The following is a 23,936-nucleotide window of genomic DNA, read 5'->3' as shown; positions in this document are numbered from 1 at the left end:
GGCGTATTATAGCAATAGGAGAAGGATTCTATACATCCACAAATGCATTTAGCATCATGTCGCAAATCATGAAATTTCCTTTGGGACATATAACGGTAAAGATATTTTGGCATTAAAAGTTTGAAAAATTGTCCTTAATTTGTATTCTTAGTAACAATTCATGACTTTTGAATGTTACCAACTGCGATTGGCTGGCGACCAGTTCAGGGTGTACCCTTCCTCTCGCCCGGAGTCAGCTGGGATAGGCTCCAGCACGCCCGCGACCCTAGTGAGGATAAGCAGTACAGAAAATTAATGAATAAATGAATGTTAACAACTGCCAATAATTCAAATACTCATATCAGTAAACTGAATTGATTTTCAAAATGAAATTCACTGAGGTACGTCTTTCCCGGAGCAGCACAGTGGCCAACTGGTTACCATATTTGCCTCACAGTTCAGAGGTGGTGGGTTCAAATCTTTCCTGTGTGGAGTTTGCATGTTCTCCCTTTCTGCCTGTGTTTTCTCCGGGTACTCCAGTTTCCTCCACATTCCATAAACAAGCATGGTAGGTTAACTGAAGATAAAATAAAAATAAAATTCCACATGGTGTCTGTGTCAGAAGACGAGGAGAAGGAGGAGGACGCGAAGATGGGTGGCGGCAAAGAGAAAGGCCTGAATGGATGTTTGAAGTGATGCTGCTCTCGGCCAATCACAGCGTGCAGCTACTGTCTGGGCTCTGTGATTGGGCGCTGGTCAGAGGCAGAAGGAGAAGTGGAATGAGGAGGGGGAGGAAACTCTGCTCTTCATCCCTTCATCTTTGCTTCCTGTGATGGAATGCCTTGCACGCGGCAGCATTATGGCGTCTGCATTTTCCCTCCAGGAGGAGAACGACTGAGCGGCAGAGGTTGTGGATTCTTCTTCCTATCATTGCTTCCCCTCTCCTCTTCCTCACCCTTCTCCTCCGCTTCCTCCTCACCATCCTGACACCTTATAAAGACCTGGCCTGCTACCAGCATGGGGTGTCGTCTCACTCGGACCAAGGTGAGTGACCTCTTCCAGAAAGATCAACAAGGAGGCGCGTTTCCTTGGATACGCCTGGATTCGTGGTTACCATGTCAATAGCCTTCAAAATATTGCCCCTAATTTGGTGGTGTTCATATGCCATGACAACGTCTGAGGAAGCCTTTTAAGACGACTTCCGGTCTGCTTGTCATGTAACAAAAACACTGTCTCACAGTGGTCAAACGATAATGTCACAATGTCACATGACCACCTCAAGTCACATGATGTCACAATATCACGTGATGATATCAGATGTCATATGAGGATGTTATATGATGATGTCATAATGTCACATGATGATCTCATGTTATGTCTGGATGTCACATGTCATATTGTCACGTCATGATACAATGCCACGGGTTGATGAGACAATTATCTTGTAATTGCATGAATATGTCATAATGCCACAGATCATTGTCATGTGCATGTTGCATGCTGATGTGATGTCGCATGATGATATAAAGTCACATGAGGAGGTCATGCTAAAATCGTATTTACATGATGGATGTCATGATGCCTTGTTATGATATCGTTGTCATAATGTCAAATAACTAGAGCTGCAACTGATTATTTTAATGATTAATCTGTTGATAATTTATTTTGATTAATCAATTAATCTGATGATAAATTCTTGTTTAAATTTCCACCCCTTTATTCAAAAACGGGACATTATTTTATATTAACTTTGCAGAAAATTCACTAACAAATTGATTCTGTTTCAGTGACTGTTTTTTTCTGTAAAAAGTCCGAAAATAGGCAAAAATGGAGATCATTGTTTTCCAAAGTAAAAGCAGATCTTGGCAAATGTCTTCTTTTGATTAAACGTGAAGATAATAAGCCTGCCTCCATGGAGGACTACAGAAATCTGAGAATATTTACTATTAAGAGAGTGAAGTTAGACAATGTCTCTAAAGTATTAATGAATTATCAGAATAGTTATCGATTGATTTGATAACACTGGGTTACAAAAACTATGTGTAAATTTTCTGTTTTTTCAACGGATTTAAGTCAATTTTGCTTCGCTGAATCTGAAAATGACATCCGTTCATTTTGTTCAGGTCAGGTTTTTATGGCAAGTTGTTTACAGTTTATTTATCAAATGTTACAAACTTTTCCCACTGTAAATTGAATAGTAGACACTGATAAAATTAAGTACCTGTACACTGAATGTTACATCATCATTGCTCAAAATTCAGGACATGAACCTCCATTTATTTGAACCGCAAAAGTGAAAATACCTGTACATATAAACAACATGTAAAAACCATGTGGCCATAGTTCAAACATTTGACCTGATTGAGCAAAACCAATGTGGTATTTGGATTCAGCACATCAAAATTGTCCTTAATCAACAAAAAAAAATATTGGACATTATATTTGTTGGTGACCAGTGTAATAACCGATGGATGCAAATCCTGCCTTCCTGTGTGGAGTTGGTATGTTCTCCTTATGCCTGCGTGGATTTTCTCCAGGTAATCAGGTTTCCTCCCACATTCCAAAAACATGCATGGTAGGTTAACTGAAGACCCTAAATTCACTATACGCGTGAATGTGAGTGTGAATGGTTGTTTGTTTATATGTGCCCTGTGATTGGCTTGCGACCAGTTCAGGGTGTACCCTGCCTCTCGCCCAAAGGTCAGCTGGTATAGGCTCCAGCACACCTGTGACCCTAGTGAGGATAAGCAGTTCAGAGAAAGGATGGATGGATGGATTAGTTCTCGATTAATTGTTGCACCTCTGCACATAACAATACAATGCCACATGTTGATTACATGATTACATTGTAACGTTGCATGATGATGCCATAATATCACGTGATCAAGTTGTGCAATGATGTGATTTTGCTCAAGTATGTCATGACATGAAGTGATGATGTCACAATGTCAGGAAAACAAATGTCAAGCAAACAATGCAGTGAGCAGCACATGAGAATTTTTGTTCAAATAATTAACAATAATATATTCTGATCAACATTTTGGCCAACATAGTTAAATGTTTATAAGCATGTTTACAGGTGTAGCTAATGTAAATGCTTCTGTTTTCTTTAGCATGCTAGCTAGGTCGCAAACATGTTTAGGGCACGTTCGTCAGTAGTTAAGTTTTTTGACATGATGTTTATTGAGTATCCTGTACTTTGTTCAACTTTAATTAGCAAGTTTATAGACATAGCTAACGCAAAGAGCTCCGTGTTCATTAGCATGATATCCAGGATTTTAAGCATTTATTTGCATGTTTACAGGCGTACTTTACATAAATGGCTAAATTAGCGCATTAGGCTGTTTTTGTTTTGTTTTGTTTTTGCGTTAACCTAGTGAAAGGTGCTATATAAATCCAAGTTATTATTAGTATTATTATTGTTTTTTAAAGCCACATGACTACCATCATAACATGTTTGCTTAACATGCTTAGTAGCATGTTTGAGTTGAATGACTGATGTTTACACTAGCCCCATGGCAAGGCTGTTTATTATTGTGGCGCCTTTTTGTGTATATTGTGCTGTATGTTTTCTTACTTTGTGTGTCGTAAACAATGTAAAGTTTGTTTAATGGTAGACAATGTGTCATTTTGACATGATGCTGGCAGGCCTCACTTGACGATCCTTGACAACACAACACAACAACAGGAAACGTCAATTGTGTTTGCACAAAACAGTACCTCTCCATAAAAAAAATTATATTTTGTCCAAAAAAGGAGAAAACAGTGACTCACCTTCCTCCTCCTTTTCCTCCTCCACGTCAAAACATAATCACTCACTTATGGAATGTTTTCATCTAGCATTTCTTCACCATCACATGATGACAATGTACCCGCTGTTATCCACTGTAAGCTCAGAGCTCAATTCAGACCTGAAGACATCAAGCATTACGTTACCAAAGCAACAAAATTTATTGTAATGACAAGCCATTTTTTTTTGATGAGGATCTGGATAAAATATTTCATATTGCCACCAGAGCTGGGTAGAGTAGCTAAATATTGTAATCAAGAATACTGTCACTTTGGAATAATATCCATCCATCCATTTTCCATACCGCTTTTCCTCACCAGGGTCGCAGGGTGCTGGAGCCTATCCCAGCAATCTTCGGGCGGGAGGCGGGGTACACCCTGACCTGGTCGCAACCCAATCACAGGGCACATAGAAACAAACAACCATTAGCACTCACATTCACACCTACGGGCAATTTCGAGTCTTCAATCAACCTACCACGCATGTTTTTGGGTTGTGGGAGGAAACCGGAGTGCCCGGAGAAAACCCACACAAGCACGGGGAGAACATCCAAACTCCATACAGGAGGGGTCGGGATTTGAACCCCGGTCCCCAGAACTGTGAGGCAGATGTGCTAACCAGTCGTTCACCATGCCGGCATCTCAGAAACAACACCATTTATTTTGTTGCCTTGTGTGAATGCAAAATGGCTGCTTCATCCTGGCACTTCAGCTCACAGAACATAGTTTCCAGGCATGGGGCGTGTCCTGCCTTGATACGATGTGGGAATAATCCGAATAACGTGATCTCTCTGGTGTATTGCAACAACATAATGAAGCTCCCTCCAGTGGCATTAACAGTGAAGAAAGCTTGAATGAAACAAGGACCATTTGTATAAGAACCAAAAAAGGGAACTCTGAAGACATTAAGAAGGATTTGGGTTAGTTTTCATGGAAGAGGCATATTTAGCAATAGGAGAAAAATCCCATATATCAAAAAAATGTAATACGCATCTTCAGAAAACATGTAAATCATAAAACTTCATTTCGGACACCTAACGGTAAAGGCATTTTGGCATTAAAATTTCGAAAAATATTACATTTGAATTGTTATTCTTAGAAACAATTATTACCTTTTGATGAATAACAACTGCCAATAATTCCAATACTCATATCAATAAAATTAATTGATTTTCAAAAGGAAATTCAGTGGGCCATGTCTTTCCCGTTATTGATCAAATTATATGAAAATAACCCATATAGCGAGACCATATAGTGAGATGAACCAGCATGGTGGTCTAGTAGGTAGCACTAGCTAGAAAATTCTGAGGTTTGGGGTTTGAATCTGGGCTTTGCCCTTCCTTTGTGGTTTAGCATGCAATTGCATGTTCTTCTCTTGCTTGGCTTTTCTCCAAATACTCTGACTTCCTCCCACATTCCAAAACATGCATAATAGTTTAATTCCATTTGCTTGTCTACGTGGCTGGTGACCAGTCCATGATCCCAAAGCCCAGTGGGATACGTTCCAGCCCACCTGCGATCATAATGAGGATGATATAGAAAATGGATGCGTGGATAGTGAGGCGATTCAGCATGATGATATAGTCCGACAGTGAAAAGTAAGAGGGCAATATATTTGACAGCAGTGGTAACAGACGAGTGAAAGCCAAAGCGAGACTTGAATCAATTTGCGTCAATGTGTGCTTGTGTGTGTGCCAGAGGCATTGCATAGTGAGCATCAAGAGTTGGGCGGGGTGAACAAGGGCTGCTGACCTATATCCTGTGAGCTTCATCACCATCTCAGCTTTTGATTGTTGACTGCAGTCGTCGCCTTGGCAAAAGAAGCATCGCAGATACTCACGAATCAAAATGTCGGCACTAGTGCTGCGAAAGATTTGGCACATGCACATACTTTTCATATTTGTAAATATATTTTACATCTACGTTTAAAACAAATGTGATGTATCTAATATAAAGTATTCCTGAACAAAATGTCAATTCAGCCTTTCATCATATTATAATCTTTCATTAAATCATGAGTATTTGAATATTTGTGCAAGAGTACAGTGTTTCTCCTCTTTAAGATTCATCAAAGTTTTCTTGGTATACTTCTACTAATGCTTCACTAATGCCAATTCTATTCACTGTATCGCTATAATATGGCTATGAAAATGTGTGGATATTGTACAGCGAGTGACTCACACGGTTGACCCAGTTGGCATGAAGGGTGTGCAGCATCAGATACATTTCTTGTTTCCTGGCAACCGTGCAGGTACGTTTCAATGCATTCATTCTTTCTGTTCATCTCATAGAACATTTTGTTCTATGTCATGCTAAACCAGCGAATCCACTCCAAGGGCAAAGTAGATCATCTAGCTGTTCCTTGACAGTTATTGTTATTGTTATGTTGTACTTTTCTTCTGACTTCTGGTTGGTTGTAAAAGCATTTTCTAGGTGGCCTCTCTTATGTGTCACCCCTCTCGCTAGTCACGACAACCGACCCACCATAGATACTGCGATGAGCGGCAGCGCTTCATGGAGCGCATGCACTGGGAGGGCAAAATGGGGCAGAGTTACTGGAGGAGGCGCGTGGATCACAAGAACCCCTCAGAGAGACACTGGGAAGCACTGAGAAACATTGGACTAGTGGAGGCTGAGGAGGGCAGAGGCAGATCCAACGCTGGGTATGTTGTACGTATAGTAGCATACGCTTTGGAACCTGCCCTGTATCATTTGCTGAAAAACCCACGTGTTCGCTGTTTTTGTGCTCAGGGCGTTGCCCTATCTCAGAGAAAAGTAATGCTCTAACACCTTTCTGTGGCATCTTTTAACAATTATAACTGTAAATCTTTTGGGTCGGTCCCTACACCATAAAATAGATTTTTGAAAATTAAAAATATCTTTGGGTATAGCTTATCATTTATTTGATGTATGGCACATCATAATAACTTTACTACTCAACTTAAACAACAACCGCAGTTGTAACAAACTGCTCCTCATACAACAGAACATAAAACTGAATTAAAACAATAATCCATCCATCCATCCATCCATTTTCTGAGCCACTTCTCCTAACTAGGGTTGCGGGCGTGCTGAGCCTCCCAGCTATCATCGGGCAGGAGGCGGGGTACACCCTGAACTGGTTGCCAGCCAATCGCAGTAAAATAATAATAATAAAATAATTTTTCATATAAAATTGAACTATAAGAATAAATTATGAATAAATAATAATAAAGAAAATTAAAATGTACACGAAGAGCTGCCTTCACATTTTGTTCCCTGTTGTTGCATTTGTGTGAAGTTGATCAAGATTGAAGTCTCGTCTGACCAGTATGAGGGCCCCTGGATGCTAGTATTATAATCTCCAAAATTACCGCCATTTTGAGTAACGAGCAATGTAACGTATTACTGTACCCGGGAAAGTAATTAGATTACAGTTACATCATCAATACAATAATAGCTACTTATCAGACAACAACGTCTCTTAACAAGCACTAATTTGTGGCTGGCGACTTGAAGAAACAGCAAGCCATCCGTCCAAAAGCATTTATTCAAATACGCAGGCCGCTTATTTTCTCATGTCAAGAGGAAAATGACTGGGACGTCATTGTTTATCATACAAACCTCACTGAGGGTGCAGAAAAAAAAAATCCAAAGTAAAAAGTAGTAAAAAGTAAAAAGTGGATTTGATTGTTGTTACTTTATTTACACTTTAAGAAGAATGTAGTGGACACGCCATTAAAGATGACACCCAGCACCCCCAGTCTTGTGCTGTTCCGCATACCTGCCTCGGCTGCCCCTCTGAGCCAGTCTGCATACACAAGACATCTAAAGAAGGCCTGGTCTACGTATCTAAGGAGAAGCACAGCAGATAGAACTTCGCACACGACGCTAAATGAATTACAAGGCAGTCCCAAGTAGCATCAAAACTGAGACACAGACATCTGGTTTCGCACCTGGACGCTAAATTAATTAACTTCCATCCCTAGCCAGCCTGAAGAGGCTCACCAGCAAAGAATTCTCTTTTTCCCGCTGTGTCCAGTGACATTTGCTCCTCCTGGCTGAGACAATGGATGGAGCACTAGCAACACCCACAGGTAGTGGAAAGCTACTGCAATCCCAGATTAACTAATCACAATCTTCACTGGACTTCAATGTTACATAATATTGTAAGAACTTTACGTGACCGCCACCAGTGTTACCATTGGAATAGCGCCACTAGTGATTGTATTTCTGCAAATTTGAATGTCTGATGTCAAATCTGTTTGCCAATTGAACCCGGTGACATGCTTTACCCAACACAACACAAATGCCACATTGCAAATATTACAGTGTTCTCAACAACCACATATAATTGAAACATTTGTTACAGGGATTAAAGAGGATGTGCGTGTGACAATGCAAAGCTGGAAAATTGTCTCGTTATCTTAAATCCATGATTAATATTTTATTCCACTGGGTTTAAACCACAAAATAATTATAAAATGGAAAAGTAACATTCAGAGGCGGTCTAGCTTCCCTTTTGGTCCCGGAGGCGGGGGGAAAAGGGGTGGTGAACCACCCCCTTGGCAGCTGGCCAATGTCTTGTGAACAGCGACATACGGGCTCCAGCCGTCCTGCCTGGGAACTTTTTGTTTTTCCTGCTTTTCTTTTTTTTCCTTCCTTCTTTCCGCCAAATCCACCTGTTCCCCCGTGCGGACCGGACCGGCCAGACATTTGGAAGCTCGACCAGCCTGCCTAAATTGCGTTCCACACAAAGTCAGTCCAACTTGTTGTCTACCAAAAGTACAGATTAGTGTATATTTGGGTTTAAACTAACAAGAACAGAATATGCATTGTCATCCCATGCTCAGTCCCAACCTTACATCACAAGTCAGTCTCCTTTGCCAATGTTGATCTGTCTTTTGTTTTGTTTCATTTTTTTCCTGTATTGTTTCCCTGTACATTCCCATGTTAGATCTCATAAAATCTTCTATAAAAATTCACTACCTGTATCATTTGTGTGTTTGGGCTCGACAAAAAGACCTCTGGTTATCGAGAACTCTTATCTAATTCATGTAGTAACCTTCAAATTACGAGACTGATAGAAGGTTTGTTGTCACTTTGTCCTGATGTTTTATACATCTAAAAAGTGATGTGCAGCCCTATGGGGGGCACAAGCCAGTGCAAACTGGAGGCCGGTCCCAAACCCGGATAAATGCAGAGGGTTGCGTCAGGAAGGGCATCCGGCTTAAAACTTTCCCAAACAAATATGAGCGTTCATCCAAAAGATTCCATACCGGATCAGTCGTGGCCCGGGTTAACAATGTCCGCCACCGGCGCCCTCAACCTGCAGGGCGCCATTGGAAATTCAGTGGGTCGAAGTCAAAGAAGAAGAGGTGGAAAGCGGGTTCTTCGGCAGAAAGAGAAGAGGAAAGCACAGCACTTAGAACTGAGTGTGGGGACTTTAAATGTTGAGACTATGACAGGAAAATCTTGGTAGTTGGTTGACATGATGATTAGGAGAAAGGTTGATATATTGTGTGTCCAGGAGACCAGGTGGAAAGGCAGTAAGGCTAGAAGTTTAGGGCCAGGGTTTAAATTATTTTACCATGGTCTAGATGGGAAGAGAAATGGAGTCGGGGTTATTTTAAAAGAAGAGTTGGCTAAGAATGTCTTGGAGGTGAAAAGAGTATCACATCGAGTGATGAGGCTGAAACTTGAAATTGAAGGTGTTATGTATAATGTGATTAGTGGTTATTCCCCACAGGTAAAATGTGACCTAGAGGTGAAGGGGAAATTCTGGAAGGAGCTAGACGAAGTAGTTCTGATCATCCCAGACAGAGAAAGAGTCGTGATTGGTGCATATTTTAATGGACATGTTGGTGAAGGAAATAGGGGTGATGAAGAAGTGATGGGTAAGTACGGCATCCAGGAAAGGAACATGGAGGGACAGATGGTGGTAAACTTTGCAAAAAGGATGCAAATGGCTGAAGTGAACACTTTTTTCCAGCAGAGGCACGAACATAGAGTGACCTACAAGAGCGGAGGTAGAAGTACGCAGGTGAATTACATTTTGTGCAGACGATGTAATCTGAAGGAGATTACTGACTGTAAGGTAGTTGTAGGGGAGAGTGTGGCTAGACAGCATAGGATGGTGGTGTGTAAGATGACTGATGTTGGGGAGGAAGATTAGGAAGACAAAGGCAGAGCAGAGAACCATGTGGTGGAAGTTGAGACAGGACGAGTGTTGTGCAGCTTTTCGGGACGAGGTGAGACAGGCGCTCGGTTGGGAGGAGGAGCTTCCAGAAGACTGGACCACTGCAGCCAAGGTGATCAGAGAGGCAGGCAGGAGAGTACTTGGTGTATCTTCTGGCAGGAAAGGGGAGAAGGACACTTGGTGGTGGAACCTCACAGTACAGGAAATCATACAAGAAAAAAGGTTAGCTAAGAAGAAGTGGGAAACTGAGAGGACCGAGGAGAGGCGAAAGGAATACATTGAGATGCGACACAGGGCAAAGGTAGAGGTGGCAAAGGCCAAACAAGACGCATAGTATGACATGTATGGCAGGTTGGACACTAAAGAAGGAGAAAAGGATCTATACAGGCTGGCCAGACAGAGGGATAGAGATGTGAAGGATGTGCAGCAGGTTAGGGTGATTAAGGATAGAGATGGAAATATGTTGACTGGTGCCAGCAGTGTGCTAGCTAGATGGAAAGAATACTTCGAGGAGTTGATGAATGAGGAAAATGAGAGAGAAGGGAGAGTAGAAGAGGCAAGTGTGGTGGACCAGGAAGTGGCAATGATTAGTAAGGGGGAATTTAGAAAGGCATTAAAGAGGATGAAAAATGGAAAGGCAGTTGGTCCTGATGATACCTGTGGAGGTATGGAAGCCTCTAGGAGAGGTGGCTGTGGAGTCTTTGACCAGCTTGTTCAATAGGACTCAGACCGCAGACCACACCAACGACTTCCCCACCCTTCTTTTATCTCGCCGCGCATCCATCACTTTGATTTATTCAGAGCGAGACATAACCTACGTATGTCCGTCGTATCATGTCACGCTTGGCAGCAACTTAAAACACTTTTTTTTGGACGTGTTGTGAACACAGCGCGCTGGGACGAATGTCCGCGTTTGCCTAGCCAGGCACAGTAGAAAAATCTCCATGGCAACGCTGCTGTAACTTTCACTCATTGAAAAATGTTTCTCTGCTTGCATAAAGCCGTCACGCCCCCGAGAGCCATATACACCGTGAACACTGTAAAAGCAAAGCAAAGCAAATAAAATGTATTTATGTAGCGCATTTCATACACAAGGTAAAACAGCTCATAAACATTTAAAACAAAGGGAAAAAAATAAAATAAAAATACAATTAAAACAGCATACAGTGCAACAAATATCATTTCAAAGTGGAAATCCTCTAAAAAGCATGGGAAAAAAGAGAAAAAAGTGCCATTCAAATAAAACTCGAGGGCCGCACAAACAAACTTTCATATTAAGGTGGGGCCACAAAATATCGTCTCCGGGCCACCAGTTTGAGACCCCTGGTTTATAGCATGATGCAAAACAAATACTAAATGGCAAGTAGTGGAAAAGTAAAAAGGATTAAGTAGCTAGTACTACTAGCACTCGTTCACCTTCACGTTCACCAAGGTCACCACAATGCACCACAAGTTGAATGAATATTCATAGATACTAGATAGTTTAAGAAAAATATTCATGTTTAATGCCAACTTTCTTCCTCACAGACACTTATATGACAATATGTATACTGGCAATAACGCCCTGATGATGTCACAAGACATCTATCCAACCAATGGGTACATGTCCAGAGGGTCCAGCACACAGCACCACGCCACCAACTACCTGCCCGGCGTCTCCTACAGCTTGGACCATCTGGACCGCCTGGACTACCAGGTGAGCAATTAATTTAAGGGAACATAATGTAAAAGTGACTTTTTAGAAGCTTGTACAGCAGTTCGGCACCTGCAGATTCACCTTTTTTTTTCTAATTATTTTCAATTTTCTTTTTGTTAGTTCTTTTTCTATTTGTTTTTACTGGTGGGGAACCAACACTGAAAATGCTTATTGGAAGTTTATCCCCACTTATTCAAGAATTTTGGGGGTTTAACATTTTTGTTGTTGTGGATTCTTTTAACTCTGAAATCCTGGTCCGTCTTTTATATTTGACTGTGTTGAAAGACTGGTTTACCTTTTCTGAAGGCTCCAGCATTAATAGTAATTCAAGGATTGACTCTTTGACTCCTTGTTCTTTGGCAAGGAGGAAATTATTAATTTCTTATTATTGTTGATGTCCGGAAATGTTTTGCCTAATCCTGGACCAACTGCTGTCAGCAACATTGAGGGAGCTTCATATTTTAAAACTGGGATTTTAAAAGATGAAGATGAACTGGGCTTGGTTTTATTCATCTTAACGGGCGCAGTCTCATTAATAACCTGGACATTGGTGCTTATTTGCACGCATTCAACTAATGCTCGTCTGATTGTTATATCGAATCCTGGTTGAGTAAGTCCATTATGGACAAGGATATTGATGTTGATGGTTATAATGTTTCTAGGACTGATCAACCTAAAAGAGGTGGTGGCCTGGCCATTTTTGTTTCAGACAAGTTTCATGTTCAAGTCCTTATTTCAAAATCACTGAGCCAACAATTTGAATTCTTAGCTCTAGATCTTGAGTTTTCTGAATGGCATCACATGACTGTTGTGGGTTGTTACAGGACACCCTCTGCAGAGAGTGGTGCACTTTCTGCCTTGATGCAAATCATATCAGAGCCACATTATAATGAAATTGTTTTCATAGGGGATTTTAATTGGAACTGGCTACGTTCCATATCTAATGATTTTAGAACACAATGTGACTCGTTGAATATTTTCCAGATGGTGGACAAACCGACTCGTTCCAATCTTAGATGTCCTGATAAATCATTGTTAATTGATTTAATCTTAACTAATGTTCCTCAGGTGGCACGGTGGACGACTGGTTAGAGCATCAGCCTCACAGTTCTGAGGACCCGGGTTCAATCCCTAGCCCCGCCTGTGTGGAGTTTGCATGTTCTCCCCGTGCCTGTGTGGGTTTTCTCCGGGCACTCCGGTTTCCTCCCACATCCCAAAAACATGCATTGATTGGAGACTCTAAATTGCCTGTAGGTGTGACTGTGAGTGTGAATGGTTGTTTGTTTGTATGTGCCCTGCGATTGGCTGGCAACCAGTTCAGGGTGTTCCCCTGCCTCCTGCCTGATGACAGCTGGGATAGGCTCCAGCACGCCCGCAACCCTAGTGAGGAGAAGCGGCTCAGAAAATGGATGGGTGGATAATGTTCCTCATAAGTTCTCTCCTGTGTCTGTGTTCGCTAATGACATTAGTGACCACTGTGTCATTGCTCGTTAGCGACACAAAACTTCCTAAAACTAAGCCACATCTCATTATGAAAAGGAACATGAAGATCTTTAATGAACAGGGATTTTTCTATGATCTCTATGACTTTGATTGGGATGAAGTCACAATTATAAATAACATAGAAAATCCTAAACAATATTTTTGGTGATGTTTTTAATGAAACAATAAACAAATGCACCTTACAAAAAAATCAGGGTAAAGGGCTATGTAACTGCATGGTTTACACCTGACCTAAATAAATTACTTCATTAACACAGTGTGGCATGGTCTAATGCTAGGGCATCTCGTATGGAAATTGATTGCTTGCACTGAAGAAGGTTGAGGAATGCCTGTACTATGGTGGCTTAGAAGTGCAAAACAATACAACAAATTGTAAAACACTTTTGCATTTCATAAAACAAATAAACAAAACCTTAAACACTTTTAGATTTCAGACAACAAATAAACAAAAGCTGAAACACTTTTAGATTTCAGAAAACAAATGAACAAAAGTTGAAACAAATTGACATTTCAGAAAACAAATGGACAAAACAAAAAACAAATGTACATTTCAGAAAACAAATTAATACAAGCTGAAACACTTTTCAGAAAACAAATTAACAAAAACCGAAACACTTACTCTTAGGAAAACAAATTAAGAAAACATGAAACAAATCTGGACTTCAGAAAACAAATTAGACACGAAAGAAATAAACAAACTCCAAACAAATTATAAGTGACACAAACCGGAAAGGGAATGTATAATGACGCCTTATGAGGAATCACACACCCTTTCTTGGCTAGACGCACCCCGCTTCAACATGATTGGCTCCTGCATCACGGAGAGGGTAGGCTACGCAGATGTAATGAAATGACCATCCCAAATATGTATCACATTTCTACAAAATAAAAAAAAATTTGTTATGTTTCGTTTTAGGACTAGGGTTGGGGTTAATGCAGTTTAGGATGGGTTAAGGTTAGGGTTAAGCCTGACGCACAACGAGCGCCGCCGCTGAACCTGTCTGAAGTATGGCACAGTGTGCGTGATTTGGCAACTGTTTCCACGAGTGGCCAATTGGTCGGCCACTGGTTTTGCCGCGATTCAAAATTTTATCCTCTGTTGCATGGCGTCTTAACGTCGCAGTTTACAGTACATTCAATCAAAATGCAGAGCTTTCCCTCACAGTGAAAATACATTTCCGGGTTCACGAGCCGTGTCGCCGCGTCGCCTCGGCTCAAGCCATATAAATAGTATATAAAGCATCAAATGTTGTTTTACAGCAATACTAAACTACATTCATAATGTATAATATGCCTGTGGATGAAAAAGCGAAGTTTGTGACCAGAATGTACGTTCAAATGAATTTAGCCGGTGAGCTTCCTTTCAAGTATCCACTCTTTTGCTATAATTCTCGCCACCATCCCCCTCTTTAGCAACCTCCTAATATTTCTTTTTATGGTTTAAGAAATGTGATAAAGTACAATATATTGTATATACAGCATCAAACATCTATACAGGCTCGCTGTTTAGGGCGTTCATAAATACAATCGCTCAATGTGGAGGGGTGCGTCTGCAACGTTTATTTTTATGCGATGGTCAGGTCCAGTCAGGTTCAACCACTTTGGGCAGTGTGTGGCAAGTTTTAGGGTTAATGGCATTTATATTAATGCCACCACACCTAATAAGTCACAAACTTCTTTTTCTGTCTGGAAGCAACAGCGCGTTCTACCAGGATACAGCAGCCAATCATAGTGCAGCAGCGCGTGTCCTGGAGCCAGTAATATTGAAGCAGGGCGTATCCTGCCAAGAAAGTGTGTTGGAATCCTAATAACACGTCAATCTGTGATATGGTATGTTCCCGTTCCAGTTTCTGTCACAATTTGTTTCGGCTTTTGTTAATTTGTTTCTTGTTTTGTTAATTTGTTTTCTGAAAGGTAAAAGTGTTGCGTTTTTTGTTCATTGTTTTTTCCGAAATGTAAATTTGTTTTGTGTTTTGTTAATTTGTTTCTGAAATGTAAAAGTAGTTCGGCTTTTCTTAATTTCATCCATCCATCCATTCTCAATACCGCTTATCCTGTTCACGGTCGCGGGCCGCTGGAGCCTATCCCAACTGACTTCGGGCGAAAGGCGGACTACGCCCATACCTGGTTGGCAGTCAGTCACAGGGCACTTATAGATACAGACAACCATTCACACCCACATTCACACCGTCACTGAGTGGGAACTGAACCCACACTGCCCACACCAAAGTCAGGGGAGTGCATCACTACACCACTTTTGTTAATTTGTAGTCTGAAATATAAATTTGTTTCGTGTTTTGTTCATTTGTTTTCTGAAATGTAAATTAGTTTCAACTTTTGTTCATTTGTTTTCTCAAATGCAGAAGTGTCTCACAATTTGTTTTATTGTTTTGCACCTCCCAGCTACCGTACTGTACACTTGACATTAAAAAAGCAAAAGCAGAGCATTTCCTAAATACAATTTCACAAAACCTTAATAACCCAAGGCTCTTCTGGAAGAACATAAAATCAAGCTAAACGGAGTGAACTCCCCTCCTTGCATCATCAAGGATCAAATAACATCACTGATAAATCCTCTATGCTCCATCTGTTTAATGAGCACTTTATCTCAACTGGGTCCCTTTTTGATACACTAAACAATTCAAATAGTGTTCCAGTCTCGCACATCAGGAAAGTATCAGTTAGTTTTCCGTTAGGCCAGTCACTGCTTCTTAGGGGCATAAGGCCCTCAGAACCTAGATTCCAGGAAATCGCCAGGCCCAGACAACCTAGAGACCCATTTTTTAAAGATAGAAGGTTGTATTGACATCTATCCATCCATCCATTTTCTTTACAGCTTATCCTCACAAGGGTCGCCTATCCCAGCTATCAACCGGGAAGGAGGCAGGGTACACCCTGAACTGGTTGCCAGGGGACATATAAACCAACAACCATTGGCACACACATTCGCACCTACGGGCAATTTAGAGTCTTCAATTATCTTATCTGATCTTTTGAGGTTTCACTGAATATGTTGATGTGCCTTATGTATTTATTTTGTATTGTTTATGTCTGTTTGTTGCTTTCATGACCACTTGTTGTCTTGAACCAGGACACTCTTGCAAAGGACTTTTTAATCTCAATGAACCTTTCCTGGTTAAACAATTTCAAATAAAAATAAATGTATTTCAAATCTTTTTTTCCCCAATGCAATTACAAACTTCAATTCCAATGAAATTGAATGTTATGTAAAACCAAAACAGAATACAATGATTTGCAAATCATTTTCAACCAATATTCAATTGAAAACACAAAAAAGTATTCCCTCATTTTGAATTTTATGCCTGCAAGACATTCCAACAAAGCTGGGACAGAAGCATGTTTACCACGGTGTTACATCACCTTTCCTTTTAACAGCACTCAATAAGCATTTGGGAACAGAGGACACTAATTGTTGAAGCTTTGTAGGTGGACTTCTTTCTCATTCTTGCTTGATGTACTTCTTCCATTCGTCAACAGTGTGGGGTCTCCTTTGTCATATTTTGCGCCACACATTCTTCACCCAAAGAATTCCATACCGGATCGGTCGTGGCCCGGGTTAACAACGTCCGCCACCGGCACCGTCAACCTGCGGGGCGCTGTTGGAAATTCAGCTACTGTGGGTCGAAGTCAAAGAAGAAGAAGAGGTGGAAAGCGGGTTCTTCGGCAGAAAGAGAAGAGGAAAGCACAGCACTTAGAACTGAATGTGGGGACTTTGAATGTTGGGACTATGACAGGAAAATCTCGGGAGTTGGTTGACATGATGATAAGGAGAAAGGTTGATATATTGTGTGTTCAGGAGACCAGGTGGAAAGGCAGTAAGGCTAGAAGTTTAGGGGCAGGGTTTAAATTATTTTACCATGGTGTAGATGGGAAGAGAAATGGAGTCGGGGTTATTTTAAAAGAAGAGTTGGCTAAGAATGTCTTGGAGGTGAAAAGAGTATCAGATCGAGTGATGAGGCTGAAATTTTAAATTGAGGGTGTTATGTGTAATGTGATTAGTGGCTATGCCCCACAGGTAGGATGTGACCTAGAGGTGAAAGAGAAATTCTGGAAGGAGCTAGACGAAGTAGTTCTGAGCATCCCAGACAGAGAGAGAGTCTTAATTGGTGCAGATTGTAATGGACATGTTGGTGAAGGTAATAGGGGTGATGAAGAAGTGATGGGTAAGTACGTCATCCAGGAAAGGAACTTGGAGGGTCAGATGGTGGTAGACTTTGCAACAAGGATGCAAATGGCTGTAGTGAACACTTTTTTCCAGAAGAGGCACGAACATAGGGTGACCTACAAGAGCGGAGGTAGAAGCACGCAGGTGGATTACATCTTGTGCAGATGATGTAATCTGAAGGAGGTTACCAACTGTAAGGTAGTGGTAGAGGAGAGTGTGGCTAGACAGCATAAGATGGTGGTGGACCCCTCCTGGGTTGTACTACTCAAGTTTCTCTGGCAATGATGTTTCTCGCATTGGAACACCCAGGGAGGTGGGATGAGCAGTGGTTCATTTGGTTTCATTCATGAGACAGGACAGCTGCTGTGAACAGGGGTGTTTATTAAGACACCTGGAAACTCTTCATGTGTCCATCCATCCATTTTCTGAGCCGCTTCTCCTCAGCCGTTGTGGGCGTGCTGGAGCCTATCCCAGCTGTCATCGGGCAGGAGGCAGGGTACACCCTGAACTGGTTGCCAGCCAATCGCAGGGCACATACACACAAACAACCATCTGCACTCACATTCACACCTACGGGCAATTTAGAGTCTCCAATTAATGCATGTTTTTGGGATGTGGGAGGAAACCGGAGTGCCTGGAGAAAACCCAAACAGGTACGGGGAGAACATGCAAACTCCACACAGGTGGGGCCGGGGATTGAACCCGGGTCCTCAGAACTGTGAGGCTATCGCTCTAACCAGTCGTCCACCGTGCCGCCCTCTTCATGTGTGTAAAAAAATAAATAAAAATGTCATGACTTGTTTCCTAAGGCCTTATGATACACTATATCATTAAAAAATTTACTTCTGTGTTGGTCCAGGCTCCAGAAATGTCGGCGTATCAGCCCACTTCCGAAAGTTGTCTGCTTGGCTGTTACAACACTGGAGAAACGGAGCAGAAGAATTCTTCCAGACAGGTCGTTCTTCCTGCACCATTAATTTTTGAACAATCAGAAATTTTGACAAACAAGGGAAAAAAATCATTTCGTTCTCGTACACTAACATTAGTGATTTCTTACATGCAGTCCAACTACTACCCCACCTGGCGTCCTCTGGGCTACATTTCCCTCAATGAGCTGGACAGCCGACTGGGCTGCGACCCTGATAGCCCACATAACCGGGTGCCACTCTCTGAAGGCGAGACGGATGCCATTTCATCACTTCCGGGCCACACCCCCTCCTCTCAGGGCTCCTCCTCTTCCTCCGAGTCGCTTGTTTCTTCAGAACCCAGCGACTCAGGTTTCCACAGCGTCAGCACTGGTGAGCATAGGTCTCGCCACAAAAACGCCCATCACCTACTGTTGGGCCACTCCCCCCACAAGCAGAGAGGTCACTGGGATCTGGAGTCCATCCCTGAGACAATGCTCATGAGCCACACGGGGGCGCAGCAATCTTCCCGCTGCATGGTGGGCAACAGCACCACTACCAGGGTGCACTTCAACCGAGCGGAGAAGAGTCCCACATTGCTTTGCAAGCGGTCGCTACCTTCGCCCTCCCCCGGTTAGTAGAGCTCCGTCATTGCACTCCAGTTAGTCTCTTTTGTCTTTTGTTTGCTTTGAAAGGTTGTGAAGGGTACCAAAATATTTAGTCAGCCTATTCCTGAATCTCCTCCAAAGACCAACAAAGCAGAAGACTTCCAGTGGTATTAACATCAAATAAAAACCACAAAATCATCCACTGACAAGTCTGTTTAGCATCTCAGCAGATCCAAAATTAAACATTTTGGAATCCTTCACAATCGAAACACCAAAAACTGTTCACCAAACTGAACTGAACTGGTCGGAGAAAAATAGAGCTTAAATATCCCCTTCCGTTAAAGCAGATGGGTACCATCTGGGAACCAGAACTAGGCTAATGGATTGTGTCTGCCTCCAGGTTGTCGTACTGAGCCCTGTCAGCGGAGGGCATTGTGGCTGGAGCAGCACCAAGCAAGAGGCTGTACCATTGAGGTGCCGGGATGCAGTCGGACCGTAATGGATCTGAGTGAAGCCCAGCAGCATCGCAGGGAAAGTCACCCCATGAAACCAAACCTGGTAACGAAGCAGGTCCAGAATAGCCAACCACATCCAGCCAATAACACGCTGGTTCTGATGAGCCAGGATAGCTATCCTGCTTACCTCAGCATAGACAGAACTAGCCTGACCAGTCACCAGAGAACCAGAACTGGCCAGAGTGCAGGCAGCAATAGGGAAGAGGACTCCAGGAGTCATAGCTTGGTTTCTAGTGGCTCAACAGACTGGCGTACGTTTCAGACTCTGGGAAATCAAGCCAGAATTCAAAAAGGTTCTGCTGGTCCTTATTACAACACCCTGGGAGCGCACAGGAAACCCCGGTCTCCACCTTCCCCCCACTGTCGCCAGTCCAATCAGAAGTCCGTCAGGAATCAGCTGCTCCGTGCCCGAGCTTACAAGCTGGCGCGGGAACGCAGCGAGGTCACCACTGACGAGGAGGTGCATGGGGACGGAGAGGGGCCGGGAGACCACCTAGGGGTGGACGGGCCCTGGGCCGGCCGGTACTGGAACCGGGCTGAGAGGAGACGTCACCTGGTGCTGTCACGGCAACATAGAGAGCGGCGCAGTGGTGATGAGCCCATGGGGAGTGGAGGTCAGAGCTCTCTGTCTTCCCAGATGGTTCTGGAGCTGAGCCACAGGAAGCAGAACCGACTAAGGAACAGCAAGCTACTTGATGATTGGACAACAGTGGAGGAACTGCTTACACATGGGACCCGAGTGGAGGTGGACATTCAACTGTGCCCCAGCCCTCTGCTGTCTGTTACTACTGTCTGATGGGGTGGAGCCTCATACCTAATGAGGCTGACACATCTATCCCATTCAAGTTTATTTGTTTGTTGGTTCAAAATCAACAGAAGTCAGGTATCATGTTGACACTAGGGGTAGCTGTGGAGACCACACAAGATATCCAAATGGACCAAACTTTAGAATTGACTGAACTGAAGGTTTAGTGTGATGCTCAGAACACATCAAAGCCAAACTAGACACAGCAGGACTACTTGTGGGCCACAATACACGAGTGGGTACGCCTTTTCACATTTCAGTTCCATATTTGCCTTTTTTTTTTTTTTGCCAAGACTTCCACCCAACTATCCAATCAAAAGACTATTGTTAGCTGTTAGCTTAGCATAACAGAAACAGATGATTTTATTATTAGCTACAGAAGACCAGATTAGTTTGTTGATGGCCCACAGCTGCTGGACTAGCAACTAGCAGCATTAGTAGCCTTTATTGATAGAAAATACTGTTTTTTTTTCATGCCTTGACAATTGATCTTTCACAAAGACTTCCTCCAGTCCTTGAGTTACTGTTGCTAAGTCCTTAAGGTTTCAGTGTTGTGCTACCATATCAAAGTCAGACAGGGGCCCCTTGCAAAACCAATTAAAATGCTAGGCTAACATACCATACACATCATAGACAAAAATGGAGTGGAAAAAAACTGGAGTAACATTAGAATTTTGGTTAGTGAGGTATCAACATTTTAGCATTTTTTAAAGACAATACAAATACATTGTCTGCGATTGGCTGGCGACCAGTCCAGGTTGTAACCTGCCTCCCAAAGACACCTGGGATAGGCTCCAGGTAATCTGTGGCCCTAATGAGGATAACCAACACTGAAAATGGATGGGTGGACAATTACAGAGCAGTGAAAACCTATTTTCCCCCCTCCTGATTTCAGATTTAATTTTTTACATATTGATTACACATAAATGTTCTCCGTCATAAAGACAACCCAAGTAAATACAAAGTGCAATTTCAGGTCAATGACTTCATTTATCAAGGGGGGGAAAAAATCCAAATGTATCTGATCCTACATAAAAAAGTAATTGTCCTTAAACAGTTCCTGTCAGACAAAGTAGGCTACAAGATATCAAAGGGTAACATATCATCCCATGATTCAAAGAAATACAAGAACAGATGAGAAACATGGTGAAATCTATGAGTCTGGAAACGGTTAAAATGTCATTTCAAAGGCTTCGGTACTCCAGCAAACCACGGTCAGAGCCATTATCCACAAATGGACAAAAAACTGGGAACAGTGGTAAACTTTCCAAGAAGTGATAAAAGAACCAAAATTACTCCAAAAGCACAAGGACGACTCAGGAGGTGACAAAATAATTCAGAACGACATCCAAAGAAATGCAGGCCTCACTGACCTCATTTAAGGTCATTGTTTCTCAACCATAAGAAAGACGCTGGGGGGAAAAGGCGAAAAGCACTGCTGACCAAAAAATTTTTTAATAAAAAATAATTTAAAAAAAAAGAACACAAAGGCTCAGCTCACATTTGCCAAGAAAAATCTTGATGATCCCCTCGACTTTTGTACAACCCCAATTCCAATGAAGTTGGGACGTTGTGTTAAACATAAATAAAAACAGAATACTATGATTTGCAAATCATGTTCGACCTATATTTAATTGAATACTCTACAAAGACAAGATATTTAATGTTCAAACTGATAAACTTTATTGTTTTTAGCAAATAATCATTAACTTAGAATTTTATGGCTGCAACACGTTCCAAAAAAGCTGGGTCACGGTCATGTTTACCACTGTGTTATAGCACCTTTTCTTTTAACAACATTCAATCAACGTTTAGGAATTGAATTCTTTCCCATTCTTGCTTGATGTACAGCTTCGGCTTTTGAACTTTGCATCCATAACAGTCCGGATGGTTCTTTTCCTGTTTGGCCAGGAGGACACGACGTCCACGATTTCCAAAAATAATTTGAAATGTGGACTCATCGGAAGACAGAACACTTTTCCACTTTGCATCACTCCATCTTAGATGAGCTCGGGCCCAGAGAAGCCGGCAGCGTTACTGGGTGTTGTTGATAAATGGCTTTTGCTTTGCATAGTAGAGTTTCAAGTTTCACTTACGGATGTAGCGCAAAACTGTATATACTGACATTGGTTTTCTGAAGTGTTCCTGAGCCCATGTGGTGATATCCCTTACACATTGATGTCGGGTTTTTGATGCAGTGCCGCCTGAGGGATCGAAGGTCACTGGCTTTCAATGTTGGTTTTCGGCCTTGGGGCTTGCATGCAGTGATTTCTCCAGATTCTCGGAACCTTTTGAAGATATTATGGACCGTAGATTATGAAATCCCTAAATTCCTTGCAATTGTACGTTGAGGAACATTGTCCTTCAACTGTTCGACTATTTTCTCATGCACTTGTTCACAAAGAGGTGAACCTCGCCCCATCTTTGCTTGTCAATGACTGAGCAATTCAGGGAAACTCCTTTTATACCCAATCATGGCACCCACCTGTTCCCAATTAGGCTGTCCACCCGCAGGATGTTCCAAACAGGTGTTTGATGAGCATTCGTCAACTTTCTCAGTCTTTTTTGCCACCTGTCCCAGCTTTTTTGGAACGTGTTGCAGCCATAAAATTCTAAGTTAATGATTATTTGCTAAAAACAATAAAGTTTATCAGTTTGAACATTAAATATTTTTGTCTTTGTAGTGTATTCAATTAAATATAGGTTGAACATGATTTGCAAATCATTGTATTCTGTTTTTATTTATATTTAACACAAGGTCCCAACTTCATTGGAATTGGGGTTGTACAAACGTGAAAGGTCTTTTGCGTCATCTTCTTATCATCTTAGTCACTCAAATTTAGCCTTGTGAAACATACTGTAAATTTCCAGATGAACATTTGACTATTAGAATTACTTAAACCAATTCTGTATGAACAAAGATTTGGGAGTGACACAACATGACAGAGAACTCTGCAAGATGGTGTGTGTGAGTGTGTGAGTGTGTGTGTGAGAGAGAAAGAGGGCGAGAGTGAGAGAGAGCGAGAGCAAGAGAGCGCGTGTGTGTGTGTACACCAAAGGACATAGTAGTATGGCCAAAGATGTGACTTTGACATTGTATAACAACCAAAGTCCATTTTACAATATTATTTTTCTATAAAGCACAAAATGCTTGCAGACATGTTTGTAGCGTTGATGTGACTTAGCATTAAGCTGCACCGAGCGTGTGACATCCTGACTGGAGTCATTCAGAGTTTGATTGAAATTCCAAAATGTTTGTGTTTGTTTTTAAACACACTTCCTTCTTGCAATGATGTAACATTAGCATGATGTAAATGTTAGCATGCCGTAATGACATCATCCAACTTTAGGGAAGAGCAGCTAAAGCACCACATTTCACAGTGTGGTTGGGACGATTATTTTCACTCAAATGGAGAGTACCACAGTATGTTTTTGTCCCCCAGAAATAAATAATGACATTGTACTATGGTGGATTGTTCTTTTGTTGTTTTTTCGATCGCTGTTGAAACAGTCTCTTGAAAAATGCCAGCTTTACAGATGCCATGTCTGGTATGCAGGCAGTGTGCATTGTATTAAAGACTTTCCCTGTGGTACCAACTATTATTAGAGAAGATACAAACTTAAATGAACTCTCATGCTCTTTTAACTGACGTTGTACTGCGCCATACTATGTGATAAATGTTGCCCACTTGGGATCCATTGCAGCTTGGTCATCATGAAAGGGGGATTCCTCTGTCTGTGGTCCCTTCTCAACGTTTCTTCCTCTTTTCCC

General features: G+C 41.9%; 1 protein-coding gene across 3 annotated transcripts; it reads left to right on the top strand.

Moving 5' to 3' along the window:
* The first annotated feature begins 397 nt into the window (after window positions 1-397).
* LOC133473516 (uncharacterized) lies at window positions 398-23,632 on the top strand. Of its 3 annotated transcripts, XM_061765188.1 has the most exons (6): window positions 400-1,023; window positions 6,235-6,431; window positions 11,474-11,642; window positions 18,191-18,286; window positions 18,395-18,869; window positions 19,245-23,632. In XM_061765188.1, exons 1-6 carry the CDS (start codon window positions 997-999, stop codon window positions 20,153-20,155), a joined length of 1,875 nt encoding a protein of 624 aa, XP_061621172.1. In that variant the 5' UTR covers window positions 400-996; the 3' UTR covers window positions 20,156-23,632. The 3 variants fall into 3 exon arrangements, with proteins under 3 accessions (XP_061621170.1, XP_061621172.1, XP_061621171.1); XM_061765186.1 differs by having other exon boundaries at window positions 398-1,023; window positions 18,191-18,869; XM_061765187.1 differs by lacking the exon at window positions 400-1,023 and having other exon boundaries at window positions 4,947-6,431; window positions 18,191-18,869.
* The last annotated feature ends 304 nt before the right edge of the window (window positions 23,633-23,936 follow it).

This window comes from Phyllopteryx taeniolatus, unplaced genomic scaffold, assembly GCF_024500385.1.
Source record: "Phyllopteryx taeniolatus isolate TA_2022b unplaced genomic scaffold, UOR_Ptae_1.2 contig_27, whole genome shotgun sequence".
Lineage (NCBI taxonomy): Eukaryota > Metazoa > Chordata > Actinopteri > Syngnathiformes > Syngnathidae > Phyllopteryx > Phyllopteryx taeniolatus.
This window is presented reverse-complemented; position numbering and strand designations above follow the sequence as displayed.